The 24,259-nt window shown below is 36.6% G+C and overlaps 1 protein-coding gene across 5 annotated transcripts in view; it reads right to left on the bottom strand.

Moving 5' to 3' along the window:
• Positions 1-24,259, bottom strand: part of LOC105486256 (complement factor I) — a 71,954-nt gene that overhangs the window by 33,541 nt on the left and 14,154 nt on the right. The window contains exon 2 of one of the 5 annotated variants that reach the window (XM_071093197.1): positions 9,393-9,446. The exons of the other annotated variants lie outside the window; for them this stretch is intronic. Coding sequence (XP_070949298.1) covers positions 9,393-9,413 — 21 coding nt within the window. The 5' untranslated portion in view covers positions 9,414-9,446. The remainder of the gene's footprint in view (positions 1-9,392; positions 9,447-24,259) is intronic. 5 annotated transcript variants of the gene reach the window in all.

Below are 24,259 nucleotides of genomic sequence, written 5' to 3'. Positions count from 1 at the left end.
GAACTGAAAGCTAAGCCCCAGAGAACCCCAGAAAAGCTTAGGAACTAGGAGACCTAGTACCTCTGAAGAAGGAGTGGCTAACAAACAGGAAATTGGTTGAAATAAATGGTTGTATGAACATGTTACTGAGGAAATCTGTTGTAAACAGCAGAAGAAACAGCAAAGATTTGAAAGTGCTTGTCCCTGGAGATAAGAGTTGCGGGGGAGAGGGATGATAGGGGTGTTTTTCATTTTAAGCAAGGTCTGATGTCCTTATGCTTTCAGTAGAGAAGTAGAAGATTAGGGCCAGGCACAGTGACTGATTCCTGTAATCTCAGCACTTTGGGAGGCTGAAACCGGTGGATCACGAGGTCAGGAGTTCAAAGGCAGCCAGGCCAGCATGGTGAAACCCCGTCTCTACTAAAAATACAAAAAAACAAAAAACAAAAAAACACAGGCAGGCTGGGTGTGTTGGCTCAGGCCTGTAATCCCAGCACTTTAGGAGGCCGAGGTGGGCAGATTGCCTGAGGTCAGGAGTTTGAGACCAGTCTGGCCAACATGGTGAAACCCTATCTCTACTAAAAATAAATAAATAAATAAAAAATTAGCTGGGTGTGGTGGTGTGCACCTATAATCCCAGCTACTCAAGAGGCTGAGGCAGGGGAATTGCTTGAATCAAGGAGGTGGAGGTTGCAGTGAACCGAGATCGCACCACTGCACTCCAGCCTGGGCAACAAAGCAAGACTCCGTCACACACATACACACACGCACAAAAGTAGAAGATTAAGTGCTAGGCTCTGAAGCAGGAGAACATTTGATGGGATAGTAGCGTAAAGGGCCACAGAGTAAAGAGAATTTTGTTTTCGTTGGGATAGAAGACATTTCATCATGGTTATAGGCTAAGAGGAGGAATCTAACAAAACAGGAGATACTGCATTTTCAAGAGGGAGAGAGAGGAGGAAATTGTTGAAACAAGGTTGAGAAGGGGATAGAAGAAGCAATCAGAGCATGGCGAAGTTCACCTTAGAAATTAAACAGTTTCCTATACTTATAATTTCCTATTGTAAGTTGGAAGCAACTTTATGATAACATTACCATTTTAAATTTCAGATGGATGGTAAAGGATAACACGAACACAGTGGCTGTTAACAAGGGCAACATTAATCAACAGAGAGACAGAAAATTACTGTTGAACAATAGCTGGGCATAGTAACAGTGTGGTTTATTTATACACTGTCTAAAACACGATGACAGTAGCTTTAATTTAAAAGAATTGGTAAGTCACATGTATCTCAATGTCTAGAATAGTGGTTGCCAAAATATGGGCTGATGATATTTGAGGACGTTATTAAAGAGGTTTGTAAATGCGTACACCAGGCTCTGCCTGAAGACAAAATATAAATAATGTGGGTATGCCTCATATGTTTATGTACACCTATGTTTTGAATATATGCAAATGCTATTATGGTTAATAAGAAAAATTATTTAAATCATCATTGAAACCATAGTGACTGTCATTTCTGTCTCTCTCACAATAACAGATATTAAAATAACAACTACTATTATGTGTGTTTTTGGTGGTATAAGATGGAGTGGTGAATCTGATCTTTTTTTTTTTTTTTTTCTTGAGACAGAGTCTCATTCTGTTGCCTAAGCTGGAGTGCAGTGGTATGATCATAGCCCACTGTAATCCTAAGTCATAGGCTCAAGTGATCATCCTGCCTCTGTCTCCTGAGCAGCTAGGACAGACATATGCTACAATGCCCAGTTAATTTTTGTTTTTAAATTTTTTTTTGTAGAGATGGGGGTCTCACTATGTTGCCCAGGCTGGTCTTGAACGCTTGGCCTTAAACAATCCTCCCATCTCGGCCTCCCAAAGTGCTGGGATTACAGATGTGTGCCACCCTGCCTAACCTGAGAGTCTTTTAATGTCTAGTTTTGTGGTAAACATTAATACTGTTTACCAAAATCGTATTTTCCTCTGCTTCTGGGAAAATGGAAAGATTGCATTTTCCCCTTGAGGTTGGGCATGATTTCCTTTGGCCAATGAAATGTAAGCTGAAATAATTTGTTGGGTTCAGAGAGAAGCATTTAATCGCCAGTGCTCAACAACCCAACTTCCTCTTCCTGTGTCATGTGATCATGGGAATGCAAATTGTAGAGATACCATAGAATCAAAGCAGCCTAGAATGCAGGGCCAACACATGTAAGATGGGTTCCCTACAGAGCCACCCGGACCCACAGTAGGCTTTGCATGAACAAAACATAAATTTTGCCGGGCGCTGTGGCTTATGCCTGTAATCCCAGCACTTTGGGAGGCTGAGGTGGGTGGATCACGAAGTCAGGAGATCAAGACCATCCTGGCCAACATGGTCTCTAATAAAAATACAAAAATTAGCTGGGCATGGTGGCATGTGCCTGTAATCCCAGCTACTCGGGAGGCTGAGGCAGAAGAATTGCTTGAACCCGGGAGGCGGAGGTTGCAGTGAGCTGAGATCGCGCCACTGCACTCCAACCTGGCGACAGAGTAAGACTCCGTTTCAAAAACAAACAAACAAACAAACAAAACATAAACCGTTGTGTTAACCCACTAAGAGCTGGGGATTGGTTCTTACTGGTGCACAACCTAGCCTATTTGGAATGATACACTCTTTATAATTCAAACCCTCGAGAACTACTGGTGTAGAAAGTATGGGACTTAAATCATTCTCTGTGTGAGGCATGTTAAAGAAGTTTTTTCCCCCCATTTTTACTGAGTTTGCTGTGAAGAGCTGAAATAGGAGACTATCAAACACATGGATCAAGTATTCCTGACTGTGGCCCTAGACTAGTTGCATCAAAACCACCTGAGGTGCATTATCCTACAAATGCAGATTCTGGGACCCAAACAATAGACCTTCTTAATCAAAATCTCTGGGACAGATCTTGGATTCTGCACTGTAAACAAGCTCCATAAATATTCTTATGTGTCCCCAAAACTGAAAACCACTATTATAGCCCAATAATTTCCAAACTGGCTTATTCATGTCTTGGGATATATGAAAGAATCAGTGGAATATGCAAAAGTATCAGAAATGTTATTAATAAAACATATAGATTATAAGTTTTATTTAAAAAGTAGTAAGAAAAAATATTTACTAATATTTAAACATGGATTATCACTTGGGCCTGTATTCATAGCATATTCATTCAATATTTATTGAGAGCCTACTATGGCCAGTCACTGTTCTAAGTGCTGGAGATACAAAAGTGAGCAGGACAAAGTCATAGAGTTTACATTCTGGTAGGCAAGACAGACAAAAATGAATAAACAGTAAATATATAAGATGACATAAGGTGATAAATGCTATGTAGGGTAAGAAGGATACAGAATATGGAGAGTGAGGGGAGAATTGCTGTTTTTATAGGGTTGTCAGAAAAGATTTTGGAGAAAACCTTCCCTTGGGCTAGGGACCTGAAGGTGAGGGAGCAAGCTATGCAGCTCTCTAGGGGTGATGTATCACGGTCAGAGGAGATAGCAAGGGCAACAGCTCTGAGATAGAGTGTATGTGGTACATTCTTGGTCAAGGGGGCCAATGTGACTGGAAGGGAATAAGTAACAGGGGGAATAGGAAGAGATCAGGTCAGAGAATTGGAGGAGTGGGTGACAGATCTTGTAGGAACCTGTTGGCTACTGTAAAGATTGGCTTATCCTCTGAATGAATCATAAAGCCCTTGGAAGGTGTAAACCCTCCAGCGTGTAGAGGTTGAGCAGATGATGCAGAACTATTAAAGGAGACTGAGAATATGTGGTCAGTGAAGCAAAAGGCAAATAAACGGCAGATGGCACAAAAACAATAAAAAAGGAGTGAGTTTCATTTAGTTCTGCTCTGGTCTTGGTTATTTCCTTTCTTCTGCTGGGTTTGGGTATGGTTTGTTCTTGTTTCTCTAGTTCCTTGAGGTGCGATCTTAGAGTGTCAGTTTGTGCTCTTTCAGTGTTTTTGATGTAGGCATTTAGGACTATGAACTTTCCTCTCAGCACTGCCTTTGCTGTATCCCAGAGGTTTTGGTAGGTTGTGTCATTATTGCCATTCAGTTCAAAGAAATTTTAAATTTCCAACTTGATTTTGTTTTTCACCCAATGAAACTGAAAAAAAAATTAAAGACAAATGAAACAAGAAGATGGTTCTTTGAAAAGATAAATAAAATTGACAGACCATTGGCAAGATTAACCAAGAAAAGAAGAGAAAAAAATCCAAATAAGCTCAATAAGAAACGAAACAGGAGATACTACAACTGACACCACTGAAATACAAAAGATCATTCAAGCCTACTATGAACATCTTTACGCACATAAACTAGAAAACCTAGAAGAGATGGATACATTCCTGGAAAAATATAACCCTTCTAGCTTTGGAAGAATTAGATACCCTGAACAGACCAATAACAATTAGCCATATTGAAATGGTAATTAAAAAATTACCAATAAAAAAAAAGTCCGGGACCAGACAGATTCACAGCAGAATTCTACCAGACATTCAAAGAGGAATTGGTACCTATCCTTTTGACACTATTCCACAAGACAGAGAAAGAAGGACCCCCCCCAATTAATTTGATGAAGCCGGCATCATCCTTATACCAAAACCAGGAAAGAACATAACCAAAAAAGAAAACTACAGATCGATATCTTTGATGAACATGGAAGCTAAAATCCTTCACAAAATACTAGCTAACCAAATCCAACAACATAACAAAGATAATTTACCATGATCAAGTAGGCTTCATACCAGGGATGCAGGGGTGATTTAACATACACAAGTCAATAAATGTGATATACAACATAAACAGAATTAAAAACAAAAATCACATGATCATCTCAGTAGATGCAGAAAAGGCATTTGACAAAATCTAGCATCGCTTTATGATTAAAACTCTCAGCGAAATTGGTATACAAGGGGCATACCTTAATGTAATAAAAGCTATCTATGACAAATCCACAGCCAACATAGTAATGAATGGGGAAAGTTGAAAGCATTCCCTCTGAGAACTGGAACAAGACAAGGATGCCCACTCTCACCATTCCTTTTCAGCGTAGTACTGGAAGTCCTAGCCAGAGCAATCAGACAAGAGAAAGAATTTATTTCTTTTTCTTTATGGGCATCCAAATCAGTAAAGAGGAAGTCAAATTGTCACTTTTTGCTGACATAATGATTATTTACCTTGAAAACCCTAAAGACTCCTCCAGAAAGCTCTAGAACTGATACAAGAATTTAGCAAAGTTTCTGGATACATGATTAATGTACACAAATCAGTAGCTCTTCTATACACCAACAGCTACCAAGCAGAGAATCAAATCAAGAACTCAGCCCCTTTTACAATAGCTGCAATCAATCAATCAATCAATCAATAAAATACTTAGGAATATATCTAACCAAGGATTTGAAAAACTTCTACAGGGAAAACTACAAAACACTGCTGAAGGAAATCATAGACAACAAAAACAAATGGAAACACATCCCATGCTCATGGATGGGTAGAATTGATATTGTGAAAATGACCATACCGCCAAAAGCAATCTACAAATTCAGTGCAATCCAAATACCAAAATACCGCTATCATTCTTCACAGAATTAGAAAAAAACAATTCTAAAATTCATATGGAACCAAAAAAAGAGCCCACATAGCCAAAGCAAGACTAAGCAAAAAGAGCAAATCTGGAGGCATCACACTACCTGATTTCAAACTATAATATAAGGCCATAGTCACCAAAACAGTGTGGTACTGGTATAAAAATAGGCATATAGACCAATGGAACAGAATAAGAACCAGGAAATAACCCAAATACTTACAGCCAACTGACCTTTGACAAAGCAAGCAAAAACATAAAGTGGGGAAAGGACACCATTTTCAACAAATGGTACTGGGATAATTGGCTAGCCACATGCAGGAGAATGAAAGTGGATTCTCATCTCTCACCTTACATAAAAATCAACTCAAGATGGATTAAGAACTTAAACCTAAGACCTGAAAGTATAAAAATTCTAGAAGATAACATTGGAAAAACCTTTCTAGACATAGGCTTAGGCATGGATTTCATGACCAAGAACCCAAAAGCAAATGCAATAAAAACAAAGACACATAGCTGGAACTTAATTAAACTAAAGAGTCTTTGCACAGGAAAAGGAACAGTCAGCAGAGTAAACAGATAACCCATAGGGTGTGAGAAAATCTTCACAATCTTTACATCTGAAAAAGGACTAATATCCATAATCTACAACAAACTCATACAAATCAGTAAGAAAAAACAATCCCATCAAAAAATGGGCCAAGGACATGAATAGACAATTTTCAGAAGAAGATATACAAATGGCCAACAAACATGAAAAAATGCTCAACATCACTAATGATCAGGGAAATGCAAATCAAAACCACAATGTGATACCACCTTACTCCTGCAAGAATGGCCATAATAAATCAAAAAACAGTAGATGTTGGTGTGGATGTGGTGATCAGGGAACACTTCTACACTGCCGGTGGGAATGTAGAGTAGTACAGCCACTATGGAAAACAGTGTGGAGATTCCTTAAAGGACTAAAAGTAGAACCACCATTGGATTCAGCAATCCCACTACTGGGTATCTACCCAGAGGAAAATAAGTTATTATTCTGAAAAGATACCTGCACATGCATGTTTATGGCAGCACAATTTACAATTGCAAAATCATGGAACCAACCCAAATGCCCACCAATCAATGAGTGGATAAAGAAACTGTGACATATATACGACGGAACACTACTCAGCCATAAAGACGAATGAATTAACAGCATTTGCAGTGACCTGGATGAGATTGGAGACTATTTTTCCAAGTGAAGTAACTCAGGAATGGAAAACCAAACATCGTATGTTCTCATTGGTATGTGGAAGCTAAGTTATGAGGATGCAAAGATGTAAGAATAATACAACGGACTTTGGAGACTTGGAGGGTAGAGTGGGAGCGGGGCAAGGGATAAAAGACTACAAATATGGTGTAGTGTATACTGCTCAGGTGATGGGTGCACCAAAATCTCACAAATCACTTCTAAAGAACTTACTCATGCAACTAAATACCACCAGTACCCCAATACCTTATGGAAAAATAAAATATAAATTAAAAGAAGTGATGAACAACTGTGTTGAATACTTCCCCATTGTGACTTTGACAAATGTAATTTTAGTGGAATGGGGAAAACCAAGCCTAATTACATTCAAGAGAGAATAGAAAGAGGGAAATAAGCATAGCAAATTTTTGAGAGTTTAGATGTGAAGGGGCACAGTTTAGAGAAATGGGGCGATAGCTGGAGGAGGGTATGGGGTTAAAGGAGAGTTTTTCTTTTAAGATAGAGGATCATATACATGAGCTTGATTAAGGAACTTTATGTGATCTAGTTTTAGCTAAATTAATCCTCATAAACTGATAAGTGATTTAAAGAGATTCTTGTTGATAGATGAATCCTAGATTAAAAACAGTGCCAAAATACAACACCAGTGAAAACCAAAAAATGTCAGTCTACACTTCTGGCATCAGTAGAAGCTGTTCATTAGCCATATTATGAGAAGAAAAACAATGAAAAGCTAATCAGATATGACAAGAAGTCAGCTCTTTCTCTCCATCAGCAGTACTAAAAAGATTACTTGAAATACAGACTTACATCTAATACATTAATGATGAACCCCCACTATGTATTCACTGTGCATGTTGCTCTTTCTCAAGTATCTTTCGTCAGGCCTCTGAGCCCAAGCTAAGCCATCATATCCCCTGTGACCTGCACGTATACATCCAGATGGCCTGAAGTAACTGAAGAACCACAAAAGATGACATTCGACCATTGTGATCTGTTCCTGCCCCACCCTAACTGATCAATTGACCTTATGACAATACACCCTCTCCACCCTTGCGATAAAGTACTTTGCGATATTCCCTCGCCCTTAAGAAAGTACTTTTAATATTCTCCCCACCCTCGAGAATGTACTTTGTGAGATCCACCCCTTGCCCACAAATTGTTCCTAACTCCACTGCCTATTCCAAACTTATAAGAACTAATGATAATCTTACCACCCTTTGCTGACTCTGTTTTCAGACTCAGCCCACCTGCACCCAGGTGATTAAAAAGCTTTATTGCTCACACAAAGCCTGTTTGGTGGTCTCTTCACATAGACACGCGTGACATCTTTCCCAGTCAATATGCTATTAATATCAAGTGAAAAAATTTAAAAATAATGAAGTGTGATTAATGGCATTATTCCATGAAATAGTAGTAGTCAAAATTGTTATTAAAATATTATTTTTGTGTTGAAAATTTTGTTTTAAGGTACATTTCTTTGTACAGCACTTATTATGTATACACAAATACATTCATATATATTAGGAGCACATATTCAGAAATTTATTTATTTATATTTTTGCTCCCCACCCACCGTTTTTTGCTTTCCACTCCCCCCACAACATTTTTTAAACAATTATTTATCAGCCTGGTCATCTACAAAACATGATTCCATCTCCTCTAGCTGCTGTTGCTTCTCTGTGTATATGGGTGATATGGTTAGGCTTTGTGTCCCCACCCATATCTCATCTTGAATTATAATCCCCATAATTCTGTGTCAAGGGAGAGACCAAGTGGAGGTAATTAAATCATGGGGGCAGTTTCACCTATGCTGTTCTCATAATAGCAAGTGAGTTCTTACAAGACCTGATGGTTTCATAAGGGGTTCTTCCTCCTTCACTCAATACTTCTTCTTGCCACTTTGTGAGAAGGTGCCTTGCTTCCTCTTCATCTTCCATCATGATTGTAAGTTTCCTGAGGCCTCCCCAGCCATGCTGAACTGTGAGTCAATTAAACCTCTTTCCTTTATAAATTACCTAGTCTTGGGCAGTTCTTTATAGCAGTATAAAAATGGACTAATACAATGGGCTTTTAAAAAATTCTTTTTTAAACAAAACAAAACAAAGTCTAGCTCTGTGAGCGAGTGCAGTGATGCAATCTCAGCTCACTGCAACTTGCGTCTCCAGGGTTCAAGCAATTCTTCTGCCTCAACCTCCTGTGTAGCTGGGATTACAAGTGCCTGCCACTATGCCCGGTTAATTTTTGTGTTTTTAGTAGAGATACTGTTTCACAATAATGGCCAGGCTGGTCTTGAACTCCTGACTTCCAGCAATCCACTGACTTCAGCCTCCCAAAATGCTGGGATTACAGGTATGAGCCACCACATTCAGCCTAAAAATTATTTCTTTGGTATTTGCAGTGACATAGCAATTATTTTTATGTAAACTTTATCTTTTTTTTCCTCTAGGCAGGAGACCAGTGAAACAATTTTAGATGGTCGTTCATTAGAAAACAAACAAGAAATAAAACAACCTCATTTTCTAGACCTTATCAACCCTGTATATAGCTATATACCTTATCCTCAAGTTTCTTCATTTACCTCTTTTGTTTGTCTTTTCCATATTTAATCTATAAACAAAGAAAAAAAGATGATCAGTTATGATTAAAGCAAGGAAAAGTCCACCCCTTTCCCTTTTTTCTGGGTACTATTGGAATGTTCCTCTTCTATTGCTAATTAGCTGTGTGATCTTAGATAAGTGACTTTATCCTTTTGATCCTGTTCCTCTTCTATAAAATGTGGAAAATAAAAATAATGTTCACACAAAGATATTGTGAGGATTATATGAAAAATACACGGGAAACTCAAATAAACATTTAAGATCCTATATAAATGTGAATATGATGATGATTTTGGTAGGTTGCCTACAGCCCCCTCCTTGTTCTATCCTCATTTCATCTTAGTTCTTTACTGTATGGTTTACTGGGCACAGGGTGTATTTCCCTGTTCTTTGAAAGATACTTGGAAAGTACTTGTACAACTGGGTTTGTCCTTGTGTTTCTCTGAATAGCTAGGAGAAAAGCATGACCAGGCTAGCACAGGCATAAAAAGAAGAACCAGCCCTGCTGAGCCCAATATAGGCCAGCTGACTCCCCACTGACCTACAGGCTTGTATACCTAATAAAGTTGTATAACACTAAGATTATGTAGTGCTTTTATTATTATGGCATTAACCAACTGGTACAATGACGATTTCCCTGGAAAACACTGAGAAAAAAATTGGAAAACTTTCAAAAACAGTCAACAATGTAACTACTGTCTTTCCTCCAGAAGTGAATAAGCAACTTGGATCCCAAGAGTTAACAACCATATCAGAAACCTTTCCATTGAAAGAGTTTTAGGTCCCCTATGGCCTTATTTATCCCGATTATGGTCTTTACTAGCAATTTTTCCTCCACTTTTTTCTCTCCTTGGAGCTGCCCATTTTGCATTGTACCTGGGAGCAGCCCTGCTTTTGACATAAAGTGATGCCACAGATACCCCACAAACTCCTTAATCAGCAACCATTCTATTCAGATTAAAAAGTAGTTAGGGAGAGAATGTTTCTCTGGTAATACCTAACAATGAATTGTTCCAATTCACATAAGAAATTTGACAAGGTCTTTTGTTGTTTTTATTATTTTAAAGATAAATATTCATCTTTTTTCCAGAATCAGAATGTTGTTAGGAATTGTGGGAAGATGACTGTATACTGTGGTCAGGTAGGATGGATTCTTGCGTGCTAATTTTCAGTCTCTCTAAAAACATGGAAATATTGTTTTGGGGTCAACTCCATTATTTTTGTCTCAGAGATTAAAAAGAAAATCACTTGTCCAGTTTTCTGGTCTTGTTTTTTTGTTTGTTTGTTTGTTTGTTTTTGTTTTTTTCATAATGAATGTAAGATAGCTAATAGATTTTTTTGAATAGGAAACATAGAGAATTGTTCGAAGAGGTTCAAAAATGTGCCTGTAAAAATTACATTTCCTTCCTTTCCTTATCCTCTCAATCCACTCAGGCCCCACTTCAGAGGTAACCACTTAACAGCTCTTTGTGAGTCTTTCCAGAGATCATAAATGTATACATGAGCCTATGTTACTCTTCAATCTGTGCCCCAACATCAGTGCATTTGTAACTAGTGGCCCTATAATCAGCCCCCAAAGGGCAGTTAGATAGTTTCTCATGTTTTACTATTATAAATAATGCTATGATTAATCTCCTTATATAATACACATCATTTCTTACATATGCTAAGTATATCTGCCAGATACTTCTCTGGAAGTGATATTGCTGAATCAAAGGAATGAGTACTTTTAATATCCTGAAAGATATTGACGAATTTTGCTCTATAGAGGTTGTTTTAAATTGCATTCCCATCATAAATATATGAGAATATCTGGTTTCCATACCCTTGACTACAGAGTATATATTATTAAACTTTTTAATCTTTGCCAATTTGATATGTAAAAATGTTACCAGAGCACACTTTTACTTGCCTTTTTTTCCTATGAGTGAAGTTAAGCATCTTCAGTATGCTCAAATTTTAAGAAAGATTTTTTCTTCCTTCTTTACATCCTAACCATATCTTTCAGTGATATAGATTTTTTCTTGTTTTTTTTGTAGTAACTCTTTATATATTAAAGAAACTAGCAATTTATCTGGAATACGAATTGCAAAAATTGTTTGTGTACTGACAAATGGCAAGTTTAGTGTATTTGTCCCACAACACAGACACTTTTAAAACAGCCCCATACAAGAAAATTATTTTTAGTAAAAATCATGAAATGAAAGGAATAATGAATTATGAAGAAAATGCAAACAGTGAATATTTTAAAATGGAAATTCAGATATATAATCAATTCTGTAAAAAATTTAAAAAGTAAATTTAAAATACATATTACAGTATGAACAGCATCCAACAAGGCAAAATTCATATTTGACATTTAATACAAAATAGTAGGCATCCGAGAAGTCATAAAATATGACCCACGATGAGGAGAAAAAACAGGCAATTGAAACTTACCCAGAATTCTAAAACAGATGTTAGCATTAGCAGGCAGGGAGATTTAAAAAGTTATTATAACTGTATTCCACATGTTCAAAAATAGAGACACGGATGATATGAAAAAGATCTAAATTGAACTTCTAGGGATAAAAACTACAATACACTTGATGGAACCAAAACCAAATCAGATATGCAGAAGAAAAGACTGGGAAACTTAAAGACACATCAATGGAAACTATCTACAATATAATTTTAAAAAATAAAAAAATTAAAGAATAGAGTGTAAATAAACTGTGGGGCAACTTCAAGCAGCCTAGTACATCCATAATTGGAGCCTCCAAAAAAGAGGACAAAATGAAGGAACAAAAAACATATTTGAAGAAATAACGGCTGAAATGTATCCAAATTTGAGAACAAATGGGGAATGAACCCCAAGCAGGAGAACCATGAAGGAAACTCCACCAAACCATGTCACACTCAAATTACTTGGAAACCAGTAACTAAGAGAAAATCTTCAAAAGAGTCAAAGAAAAAAGACACACTATGTACAGAGAAACGAAGATAAGTATGACATTTCTCATCAATAATGCAAATGCGAAGACAACGCAGCAACATTTTTAAAGTACTGAAAGAGAAAATTCGCAATCTATAATTCTATACCCAGCAAAAATATCATTCAAAAATTTAGGCAAAAGAACAACCTTTTAAGACACACAAAAACTGAAGGAATTAGTCAGCAGCATACCTGCACTACAAGAAAAAGCAGAAGGAAAATTATCACAGAGGGAAATCTGGATCTACACAAATAAATTAAGAATACTGGAAATCTTTGGGAGTTTTTGATTTGGTAGGAAGATAGTCTTTATCTCTGTTTTGTAATTTTTCTTGTGGTATCTTTGACTTTGCTATTATGGTAATTTATTGGCCTCACAGAATCCATAGGAAGTGTTCCCTCCTCTTTACCTTTTGAAAGTGTTTGAGAAAAATCAGTGTTAATTCTCTTTATATGTTTGGTAGAATTCACTAGTAAAGCCATCTGGTTACCGATATTTCTTTTTTGGGAAATTTTTAAATTACTGATTTAATACCTTTACTTGCTATAGGTCTGTTCAGATTTTCTATTTCTTCTTGAATTAGTTTTGGTGATTTGTGTGTTTCTAGGAATTTATTAATTTATCTAGGTTATCTAATTTGCTGCCATATAATTGCTCATAGCATTCTCTTATCATTCTTTTTATTTCTGCAAGATCAGTAGTAATATCTCCAATTTCACTTCTGATTTTAGTTATTTGTATCTTCTCTCTTTTTTCTTTCTCAGTTTAGCTAAAATCTGACAATTTTGTGGCTATGTCCAAAGAACCAACTTGTGATTTCATTGATTCTATTGTCTTACTATATAATTTTTTTTTGTCTCTACTCTAATCTTTATTATTTTATTTATTCTACCTTTGGGTTTAGTTTGTTCTTCCTTTTTCTAAAGAAGATGTGCTTCTTAGGTTGTAAAGTTAGGTTATCAATTTGAGATCTTTACTCTTTTTTAAAACATTTAAATTCAGGGTTTGTTTTATAGGTAAACTTGTGCAGGTTTGTTATATAGGTAAGCCTGTGTCATGGGGGTCTGTTGTACAGATTATTTTATCACCCAGGTATTAAGCCTAGTACTTATTAGTTGTTTTTCCTGATGCTCTTCCTTCTCCCAGCCTCCATCTTCTAATAGGCCCAGTGTGTCTTATAGGCCCCTCTATGTGTCCATGTGTTCTCATAATTTAGCTTCCACTTATAAATGAGAACATGTGGTATTTGGTTTTCTGTTTCTGCATTTGTTTCCTGAGGAAATGGGCTCAGGCTCCATCCATATTCTTGCAAAAGATATGATCTTGTTCTCTTTTATGGCTAAATAGTATTCCATGGTGTATATGTACCACATTTTCTTTATCCAGTCTACCACTGATGGGCATTTAAGGTGATTCCATGTCTTTGCTGTCGTGAATAGTGCTGCAATCAACATATGTGTGCATGTATTTTTAAGATAGAACAATTTATATTCCTTTAGGTATATACCCAATAATGGGATTGCTGGGTTGAATGGAATTTCTCTTTTTAGGTCTTTGTGGAGTTGCCACACTGTGTTCCACAATGGTTGAGCTAATTTACACTACCACTAAATGTGCATAAGCATTCCTTTTTCTCCACAACCTCACCAGCATGTTATTTTTTTGGACTTTTTAATAGTGCCATTCTGACTGCTGTGAGATGGTATTTCATTGTGGTTTTAATCTGCATTTCTCCAATGATCACTGATGTTGGGCTTTTTTTCATATGATTGTTGCTGCATATAAGTCTTCTTTTGAAAAGTGTCTGTTCATGTCCTTTGCCCACTTTTTAATGGGGTTGATTTTTCTTGTAAATTTGTTTAAGTTCCTTTTAGACACTAGATGTTAGACCTTTGTCAGATGCATAGTTTGCAAACATTTTCTCCCATTCTGTAGTGTGTCTGTTCACTCTGTTGATAATTTCTTTTGCTGTGCAGAAGCTCTTTAGTTTAATTAGATCCCATTTGTCAATTTTTGCTTTGCTGTGATTGCTTTTGGTGTCTTTGTCATGAAATCTTTGCTCATTCCTATGTCCAGAATAATATTGCCTAGGTTGTCTTCCAGGGTTTTAATAGTTTTGGGTTTTACATTTAATTCTTTAATCTATCTTGAGTTAATTTTTGTATATGGTCTAAGGAAGGGGTCCAGTTTCAATTTTCTGCCTATGGCTAGCCAGTTATCCCAGCACCATTTATTGAATAGGGAGTCCTTTCCCCATTGCTTCTTTTTGTCAGATTTGTAGAAGATCAGATAGTTCTAAGTGTGCAGCCTTATTTCTGGGTCCTCTATTCTTTTTTAATGTAGGTATTTATTGCTATACATTTATCTTTGATAACTGCTTTTGCTGCCTGTCATATGTTTTGGTATGTTGTGTTTTGTTTTCATTTATCTCTAAGTATTCACAATTTCCCTTGTGATTTCTTCTTTGACCATTGGTTGCTTAAGAATGTGTTGTTTAATTTCCACGTATTTGTAAATTTTCTAATTTTCTTTCTGTTATTGGTTTCCAGCCTTATTCCACTGTGGTTAGAGAAGCTACCCTGTATAATTTCAACATTTAAAAAATTTATTGAGACTCATTTTGTGACAAGTCTTATATGGTCTATCTTAGAAACTGTTCCACGTGCACTTGAGAAAAATGTATATTCTGCTATTATTGAGTGCAGAGTTCTATATATGTCTAGTTATTAGGTCTACTGGGCTTATAGTGCTGTTCAAGTTCTCTATTCCTTATTGACCTTCTATTCATTATAGAAAGTGGAGTATTGAAGCTTCCGACTATTATTATATAATTGTCTATTTCTGGTCAGGCACAGTGACTCACGCCTGTAATCCCAGCACTTTGGGAGGCCAAGGGTGGATCACCTGAGGTCAGGAGTTCAAGACCACCCTGGGCAACATGGTGAAACCCCGTCTCTACTAAAAATACAAAAATTAGCCAGGTGTGGTGGTGCACGCCTGTAATCTCAACTATTTGGGAGGTGAGGCATAAGAATCACTTGAACCAGTTGCAGTGAGCTGAGATCATGCCACTGCATTCCAGCCTGGATGACTACATCTCAAAAACAAAAACAAAAACAAAGCACGAAAACAAGAATTGTCTATTTCTCTCTTTTATTCTGTCACTTTTCATTCATATCTTTTGGGGCTCTATTGTTTAGTGTATAATATTCATAATTGTTATATATTCCAGAAGAATTGACCCTTTCATTAATATATCATGTAATTTATCTCTTGTAACAGTTTTTTACTTAAGGTCTATTTTGTCTGGTATTAGTATAGACACTTTAGCTCTTTTTTGGCTGTTATTTATATCTTTTCCATCCTTTATTTCTTTGGACCTAAAGGGAGCCTCTTTAGACAGCATATAGTTGGATAATAATTTTTTAAAAATTGATTTTGCCAATCTCTGCCTTTTGATATTAGAATTTAATCCACTTCCATTAAAGTAATTGTTGATAAGAAAGGACTTACTCTTCTATTTGCTATTTGTTTATTGTATGTCTTATACTTTTTTTGTTTCTCATTTTCTCCATTACTGCCCTTTTTGTGTTTAGTTGATTTTTTCATAGTCAATTACTTTGGTTCCCTTTTTATTTCCTTCTGTATATATTTTTTAGATACTTTCTTTTTGGCTACTATGGAGATTACAATTAATAGTGATTACATTTATAGTAATCTAGTTTGAATTGATAATAACTTGGTTTTGAGAGCATACAAAACTCTGTTCCTATACTGCTCCATCCGCTCCTTTATCTTGTTATTGTCATATGTTACATCTTTATATATTGTGCACAGTTAACACAGAATTATAATCGTTTTATATAGTTGTCTTTTAACTCATGTGGGAAAGGAAAAGAAGGAATACAAACCAAAATAATATAATACTGGCTTGTATATTTACCTTTGTAGTTACCTTTCCTGGAGTTCTTTATTTCTCATATTACTTCAAGTAACTGCCAAATGTCCTTTCACTTCAGTATGTAGGGTTCTCTGACTTGTACTGTATTTCTTTATTTTAACTTAATTTTATTTTAGAGACGATCTCACTCTGTTGCCTAGGTTTGAATGGAGTGGTGTAGTCAGAACTCACTGCAGCTTTGAACTCCTGAGCTCAAGTGATTCTCTCACCTCAGCCTCCCAAGTAGCTGAGACTACAGATACATGCCACCACACCTTGCTAACTTTATTTTTTATAGAGATGGGCTCTTGCTGTGTTTTCCAGGCTAGTCTTGAACTCCTGGGCTTAAGCAGTGCTCCTGCCTCATTCCCCTAAAGTGCTGGGATTATAGGCAATGAGCCACCACATCCAGCCACTTGTAGTGCATTTCTTGTAGGACAGGTCTATTAGTAACTAACTCCCTCAGCCTCTATTTATCTGTGAATTTCTTCATTTCTCCTTCATTTGTGAAGCATAGTTCTGCCAGATACAGAATTCTTGGTTGACAGTTTTTTTACTTTCAACAAATAAAATTTTCATCTGGCCTCCATGGTTTCTGATGAGAAAGCTGCTGCTAATCTTATGGAATCTCATGACTATGTTGTTTTCAAGACTTTCTTCATCCTTGGTTTTGACAATTTGATTATAATGTATCTTGGTTTGGATCTTTTTGTGTTTATCCTTCTTGGATTGCATTGAGCTTTTTGAATGTGGACAGCCATGCATTTGATCAAATGTGGAAAGTTTTCAGCCATATATTCTCTCTTACTTTCTTATTTCTCCTTCTGGGATTCCCATTATATATATATTTTGGTATGCTAGATGGTGTCGCACAAGTCTCATAGGCTCTGTTCATTCTTTGTCATCCTTTTTTCTTTCTGCTCCTCATACTGGATAATTAATTAAATGGAGTGATCATCAAGTTTATTGACTATTTCTTCTGCCTGCTCAAATCTTCTACTGAAACCTATTAGAAAATTTTTCATGTTTGTTATTGTGCTTTTCAACTCCAGAAATTTTGTCTAGTTTCTTTTTAAAATTTCTATTTGTTGGCCAGTCACAGTGGCTCATGTCTGTAATCCCAGCACTTTGGGAGGGTGAAGTGGGTGGATCACTTGAGGTCAGGAGTTCAAAACCAGATGGCCAACATGGTGAAACCCCATCTCTACTAAAAATACAAAAATTAGCTGGGCGTGGTAGTGGGCACCTGTAATTCCAGCTATTCAGGGGGCTGAGGCACGAGAATTACTTGAACCTGGGAGGCAGAGGTTGCAGTGAGCCAAGATTGTGCCACTGCACTCCAGCTTGGGTGACAGAGCAAGACTCTGTCTCCAAAAAAATTCCATTTATTAATATTCTATATTTGTTTATACATTATTATCAGGGTTTCTTGTAGCTCTGAGCACATTTAAGACCGTTGAAAAGTGTGACATTGGCAAGATGGTGGAACAAAATGTCCCAGCACTTGTCTTCCCACAGAAACACCAAATGTAACAACCATCTATGAATAAAAATACCTTTATGAGAGCTCCAGGATCAAGGTGAGAGGTTATAGCATGCAAGTAGAAAAAAGATATGAGAAAATATTGAAAGAGTAAGAAAACAAGTTTCACTTTATAGAGTCACCCTTTACCCTACACAGCAACACAAAGAAAGAGATTCCTTTGGATCATGAGCTCTCTTGTGGGGGAAAAACAGAGCAACCCTGCCCTTGGACACTGGCATCAAGACTGTCCACCCACGCAGTGACAGTGGCACCAGGCCCACTGGTAGACCCAGGCACCAGGCTCACCCACACATGGTCTCAAGCAACAGGCTGTTTACATGGGCCCCACCAGCTGGCCCACCCAGAATCTCTGGCTAACTGATTTGTGAAAAGCTTTTTCTGCAAAAGTCAGTCTGTAAAGACTGAAAGAGGTGGCTGCTTCTTCAAATATCCAGACACTAATACAAGCTACAAGGATTATGAAGAAAAAAGACACCATCCAAGGAGCAAATAAAGCTCCAATAAGTGATTCAAAAGAATTGGAGACCTACAAATTGCCTGACAAATAATTCAAAGTAACATCTTAAAGAAGCTCAAAGAGCTATAAAAGAACACAGATAAACAACTACACAAAATTAGGGGAAAATAATTCATGAGCAAAATGAGATATTCAACAAACAGAAACCATAAAAAAGAACCAAGGAGAAATTTTGGAGGTGAAAAGAATACAATAATGGAACTGAAAAATTCAATAGAGAGCTCGAACACCATACTTAGTCAAACAGAAGAGAGAATCAGTGAACTCAAAGATAGGTTATTTGAAATTATATGGTCAGAGGAACAAAAATGAAAAAAAGAATTAAAAAGTATAAAGAAAGACTACAGGACTCATGGGATACCATCAAGCAAACCAATGTATGCATTATGTTATTTACAGAAGAAGAAAAGAAAGGGAAAAGGAAAGAAAGCTTATTTAAATTAATAATGCCTGAAAACATCTCAAATCTAGGGAAGGAAATGGACATCTGGATTCATGAGCCCCAAAAGGATCACGAAGATATCTAACCTAAAAAGGTCTAGACTGAGACACGTTATAATCAAATTGTCAAATGTCAAAGACAAAAAGACAATTTTGAAAGAGAAAAGCAACTTGTCATACACACACAAAAAAACAAAAAACCCTATAAAACTATCAGTGGATTTATTCTTCAAATTTCTTCTTCTTCAGAAACTTTGCAGGCCAGGAAAGAGTGGGATGATATATTCAAAGTGTTGAAAGGAAGAAATAACCCCCAAACCACTGCCAACCAAGAATATTACACCCAGAAAAGCTACCCTCTAAAAATGAAAGAGAGATAAAGACTTTCCCCAATAAACCAAAACAGGAAATACATCACCTGCCTTTTAGAAATGATAAAAGGTTTTATTCAAGTAGAAATGAAAAGACAATAAACAGCAACATTAAAGCTGCAGGATACAAAATTAACATACAAAAATCATGGTGTTTCTATACACCAATAATGAACTGTCCTAGAAAGAAATTAAGAAAACCATCTCAGGCCAGGTACAGCAGCTCATGCCTATATCCCAATGCTTTGAGAGGCCCCACGGTGGGAAGATCCTTTGAGGCCAGGAGTTCGAGACCAGCCTGGGCAACATAGCAAGGTCCCATTGCTACAAAAAATAAAATTAGTTGGCATGGTAGTGCGCTCCTTTGGTCACAGTTACTTGGGAGGCTGGGGTAGGAGGGTCGCTTGAGCACAAGAAGCCAAGCCTGCAGTGGGCTATAATTTGCCATTGCATTCCCACCTGGGCAACAGTGCAAAACCCTGTCTTTAACAAAACAAAACAATCTAATTTTCTAATTTACAATAGCAGTTAAAAGAATAAAGTACTTAGAAATAAATTTAACCAACGAGGTGAAAAACTGGTACCCTGAAGACTGTGTAACACTGATGAAAGAAATTAAAGTAGACACAAATGGCAAGACAACTCACATTCCTTCACTGAAAGAATTAATATTGTTAAAATGTTTATGCTATCACAAATAATCTACAGATTCAATACAATCTCTACCAAAATTGCAAAGGCATTTTTTTTACAGAAATAGAAAAAATAATTCTAAAATTTATATGGAATTTCAAAAGACACTGAATAGCCAAAACAACTTTTTGAGCAAGAAGAACAAAGCCAGAGGCATCACACTTCCTGACTTTAAAAAATATCACAAAGCTGCAGTAATCAAAACAATATGGTACTCTCATAAAAACAGACATATAGATTCATGGAACCAAGTAGAAAGTTCAGAGATAAACCCATGCATAGATAGTCAACTGCTCTTCAACAAGGAAGCCAACAATGTACAATGGGTGAAGGACAGTCTTTTCAATAAATGGTAATGGGAAAACTGGAAATCCACATGCAAAAAATGAAATTGGACCCCTATATTATCCCATACACAAAAATCAACTCAAAATGGACTAAAGACTTACACATACACCTGAAATCATAAAACTTTTAGAATAAAACATAAAGGATAAGCTTCTTGACATTAATCTTGGCAATAATTTCTTGACTATGACGACAAAAGCACAGGCAACAAATGCAAAAATAGACAAGTGGGACTACATCAAGCTAAAAACCTTCTGTACAGCAAAGGTTACATTTAACAAAATGAAAAGACAACATATAGAATGGAAGAAAATATTTGCAAACTATACATCTGGTAAGAGGTTAATATCTATCTAAAATACATAGGGAATTCCTACAACAAAAAACCAAATAGTCTACTTTAAAAAGTGGACAAAGGAGCTGAATAGACATTTCTTCAAATAAGATATGTAAATGGTCAACAGGTACTTCAAAAGGTGTTTAATATCACTAACCCCATTAGGGAAATGAAAATCAAAATCACACACCAGTTAGGATGGTTATTGTCAAAATAGCTAAAGGTAACAAATGTAGCTGAGGATATGGAGAAAGGGAAATTCTTCTACAGTTGTGGAAGAATTGATAAAGAAAATATGGTATATACATGCAATGAAACATTATTTCGCCTTAAAAAAGAAGGAAACCCTGTCATTTGTGACAATATGGATGAACCTAGAGGACATTAATCTAAGTGAAACAAGGCAGGGACAGGAGGATAGATACCACATAATACCACTTACATCAGGAATCTAAGATAGTCAAACTCATGGAACCAGAGAGTGGGATGGTGGTTGCCAAGGACTGGGTGAGGGGGAAACAGGGAAGTACTAGTCAAAGGTATAAATTTTCAGTTATGCAAGATGTATAATTCTTAGAGATCTACACTACAGAATAGTGCCTATTGTTCATAATACTGTATTGTATACTTAAAAATTTGCTAAGAGCATAATTTCTTTTATGTTAAGAGTTGTTATATGTACACCCAAAATAATAAGTAAAGAGGGTGACAGGAAACTTTTGGAAGTGGTGAATATGTTTATGGCATATGTTGTGATATTTTCACAGACATATATTAATCTCCAAACTCAAACTCATCAAGTTATGTACACTAAATATGTATAGTTTATTATATGTCAGTCATAACTCAATAAAGCGTTTTTCTTTTTTTAAAGACCATTAAGTCTTTGTTTAGTGAGTCCAAAGTTTGTGCTTCTTCTGGAACAGATTATATTCATTTCTTCTGTAAATGGGCCATACTTTCTCGTATTTTGCATGCGTCATAATTTTTAGTTGGAAACTGGACATTTTGACTCTTATAGTAACTCTTGAAATCAGACTCTTCCTTCTACTTGGGGTTTGTTTTGGTTGCTTGGTGTTTGTTTGATTACTTCTAAACTATTTTTGGTAAGTCTATTCTTTATCACATGTGGTCTTTAAAGTCTGTTCCTTTGACTTATATTCGGTTAGTATTTAGACAGAGATTTCCTTCAATGCAAGAGGAGAGAGAGAGACAGAGAGAGAGAAGAAAAAAAAAACCCAGAAAAACAAATCAAAATCTCAAAATCTCTCCCAGTCTTTGCAGATTGTTTCTGTCCTGGGCACTTATCCAGGCCATGTACAACTCTACATTAGCTTTCACTTCATACTTGGACTGAACCTAGACATCCACCAGAGGTGCAGGCTCAGAGTCTTCTGAGGTTTTTCTGAGCGTGCATCCTGCCCTGAGCATGTATGTGGCTTCCTAAACTCTCCCAATTACACACAGGCACTTTTGAATGCCCTAATTTTCCATAAGATCTTAGCTTTTCCCCATGCTTTGGTGCTGTCTTGTGTACCTCCACTGTAATCCTTTGCCCCAGACAGCTGAGATTGCTCATTAATCTTACAGTGCCTGTCCTTTGCAATACTAATGCTTTTCTGCTCTGAGTTCTGAGTTAGATGAAACCAAGACAAGTGCCTGGGGTCTGTCCTTCAGGTAGGCTTTAGGATAGAAAAGACAAACACATTATTTTTGAATAAGGTCTTCTGTGTTCTTTCTAGTGCTAGGGAACAGGGTCCCTCCCTGAGTGAGAAACATAGATAGCTACCCTTCAAGACCACTGCCAAATCAGGGAGTGTACGGGGTAAGGACACAAAGGACACATGCACAAAATGCCACAAAGCTTTCCTACCATTTTTAGTTGCCTGTTCCTTCATTCAACATTTGCTTGGGTGCTATAAACCTTTGACTGTTTTCCACAGTTCTAAATAAAGTTGGTTCTGACAGCTTCTCTTTGGTTTTTGTGGAAGTGGATTTTTGGTTTTTGGTTTTGGTGGATCTGCCTACCTTGCCATTTCCACTGCCATCACTTGCACTGTATACCCTCCTGTGTGCCCCCTTTGTTTCCAGGATGTTGTCATTCTGCTTAACATTACCCCAGTTCTTTCTCTCTAAAATGCCACCCGTATATGCCTGAGTTTTTAACAAAATTTTAGGGTAAAATAAAATTTAGGGTATCAGTTGGTGATTATGTCACAGGACAATTACAGTAAGTAATCACATTGACTGAAACATTTGGCTTCTGTTTTTTTTTTTGTTTGTTTTTTGTTTTGACAGGATCTTGCTGTGTCACCCAGGCTGGAATATGGTGGCATGATCATAGCTCCCTGCAGCCTCAAACTCCTGGGCTCAAGCAATCCTCTTGCCTCAGCCTCCCAAAGTACTGGGATTACATGTGTGAACCCCCTCACCCAGCCAGTTTCCTTGTTGTTGAACATCCTTTGGTTATTCCTACCATCATAAGGCCCTATTCCTACCACCAGCAGCCACTCCCACTGTGCTACGGGTTTCTTTTTCATCTTTTCTGAATCCTCTAGTTTCCTCGTCTGAGGTTCAGTAAAACTGCTTTTCTTCTTTCACTATTCAGAGCAACTTAATTCTATCTCACTGCCATCTATCCCAGTCATTGACATCATCCACCTTAGCATCAGTCCATCAAGATGTTCTGATTAAAAAATAATAATAATAAGGAAGGGGATACTTTTTATCCCTTAGGCAGAAACTTACCCTCAGCTCTTAAAAATGTATCCCAGCTGCACATACTTCATTTCATTTTGAAAACTTAGATTTTTAAAACTATATGAACACTAATTATATTGTCTTTAAGAGTAACAACTTAAAAATGGTTACTTCTTAGCAAGTAGAATTTAAAAATTCCACTTTCTTTCATAAACAAATATTTTAAGAAGTTCTGAAATTTTCATGAACTTGAGATTAACCCTTCTTAAATGCTGTTTCTTAAAGCACTGAAGGCAACTTTGTTTTTGGAAGACTGTTCAATAAAAGAAAGAGGCTATTTTCAGGAATAGAAAAGGGAGCTGAAATATTTCTTATTTTCAAAAAAGTAATTTTTCTAATTATAAAGTAATACACCTTTGTTTTAAATAAAAAAAGAATAAAAAAAGTTTGAATTCTAAAATTCAGAAATGTATAAAACAGAAAATAGAATCACCAGTAATCTTATTAGCCAATGATAGCAACTATTAACTATTTAATACATATACTATAAGATCTTTTAGTCATATATATAAGTAGGTATAAGTATGCATTTATATATGTATGCATATAAACACACACACACATACGTGTGTTTTCTTCAATAAAAATAAAATTGTAGTAAGGACTTTTTATTTAGATAAATTGTCATTTCAATGGCTACATAATAGTTCAATTTTGAATATACAATAATTTAACCAGTGTCTTATTAATAAGCATTTAGTTATTTCCATTTATTCTCTATTATAAACATTGCAATGATGATAGCAACTATTTTAGAAGTTACAAGAATCTTAGGCCGGGCGCGGTGGCTCAAGCCTGTAATCCCAGCACTTTGGGAGGCCGAGACGGGCGGATCACGAGGTCAGGAGATCGAGACCATCCTGGCGAACACGGTGAAACCCCGTCTCTACTAAAA

The sequence above is a fragment of the Macaca nemestrina genome, chromosome 3 (assembly GCF_043159975.1).
Source record: "Macaca nemestrina isolate mMacNem1 chromosome 3, mMacNem.hap1, whole genome shotgun sequence".
Classification (NCBI taxonomy): domain Eukaryota; kingdom Metazoa; phylum Chordata; class Mammalia; order Primates; family Cercopithecidae; genus Macaca; species Macaca nemestrina.
This window is presented reverse-complemented; position numbering and strand designations above follow the sequence as displayed.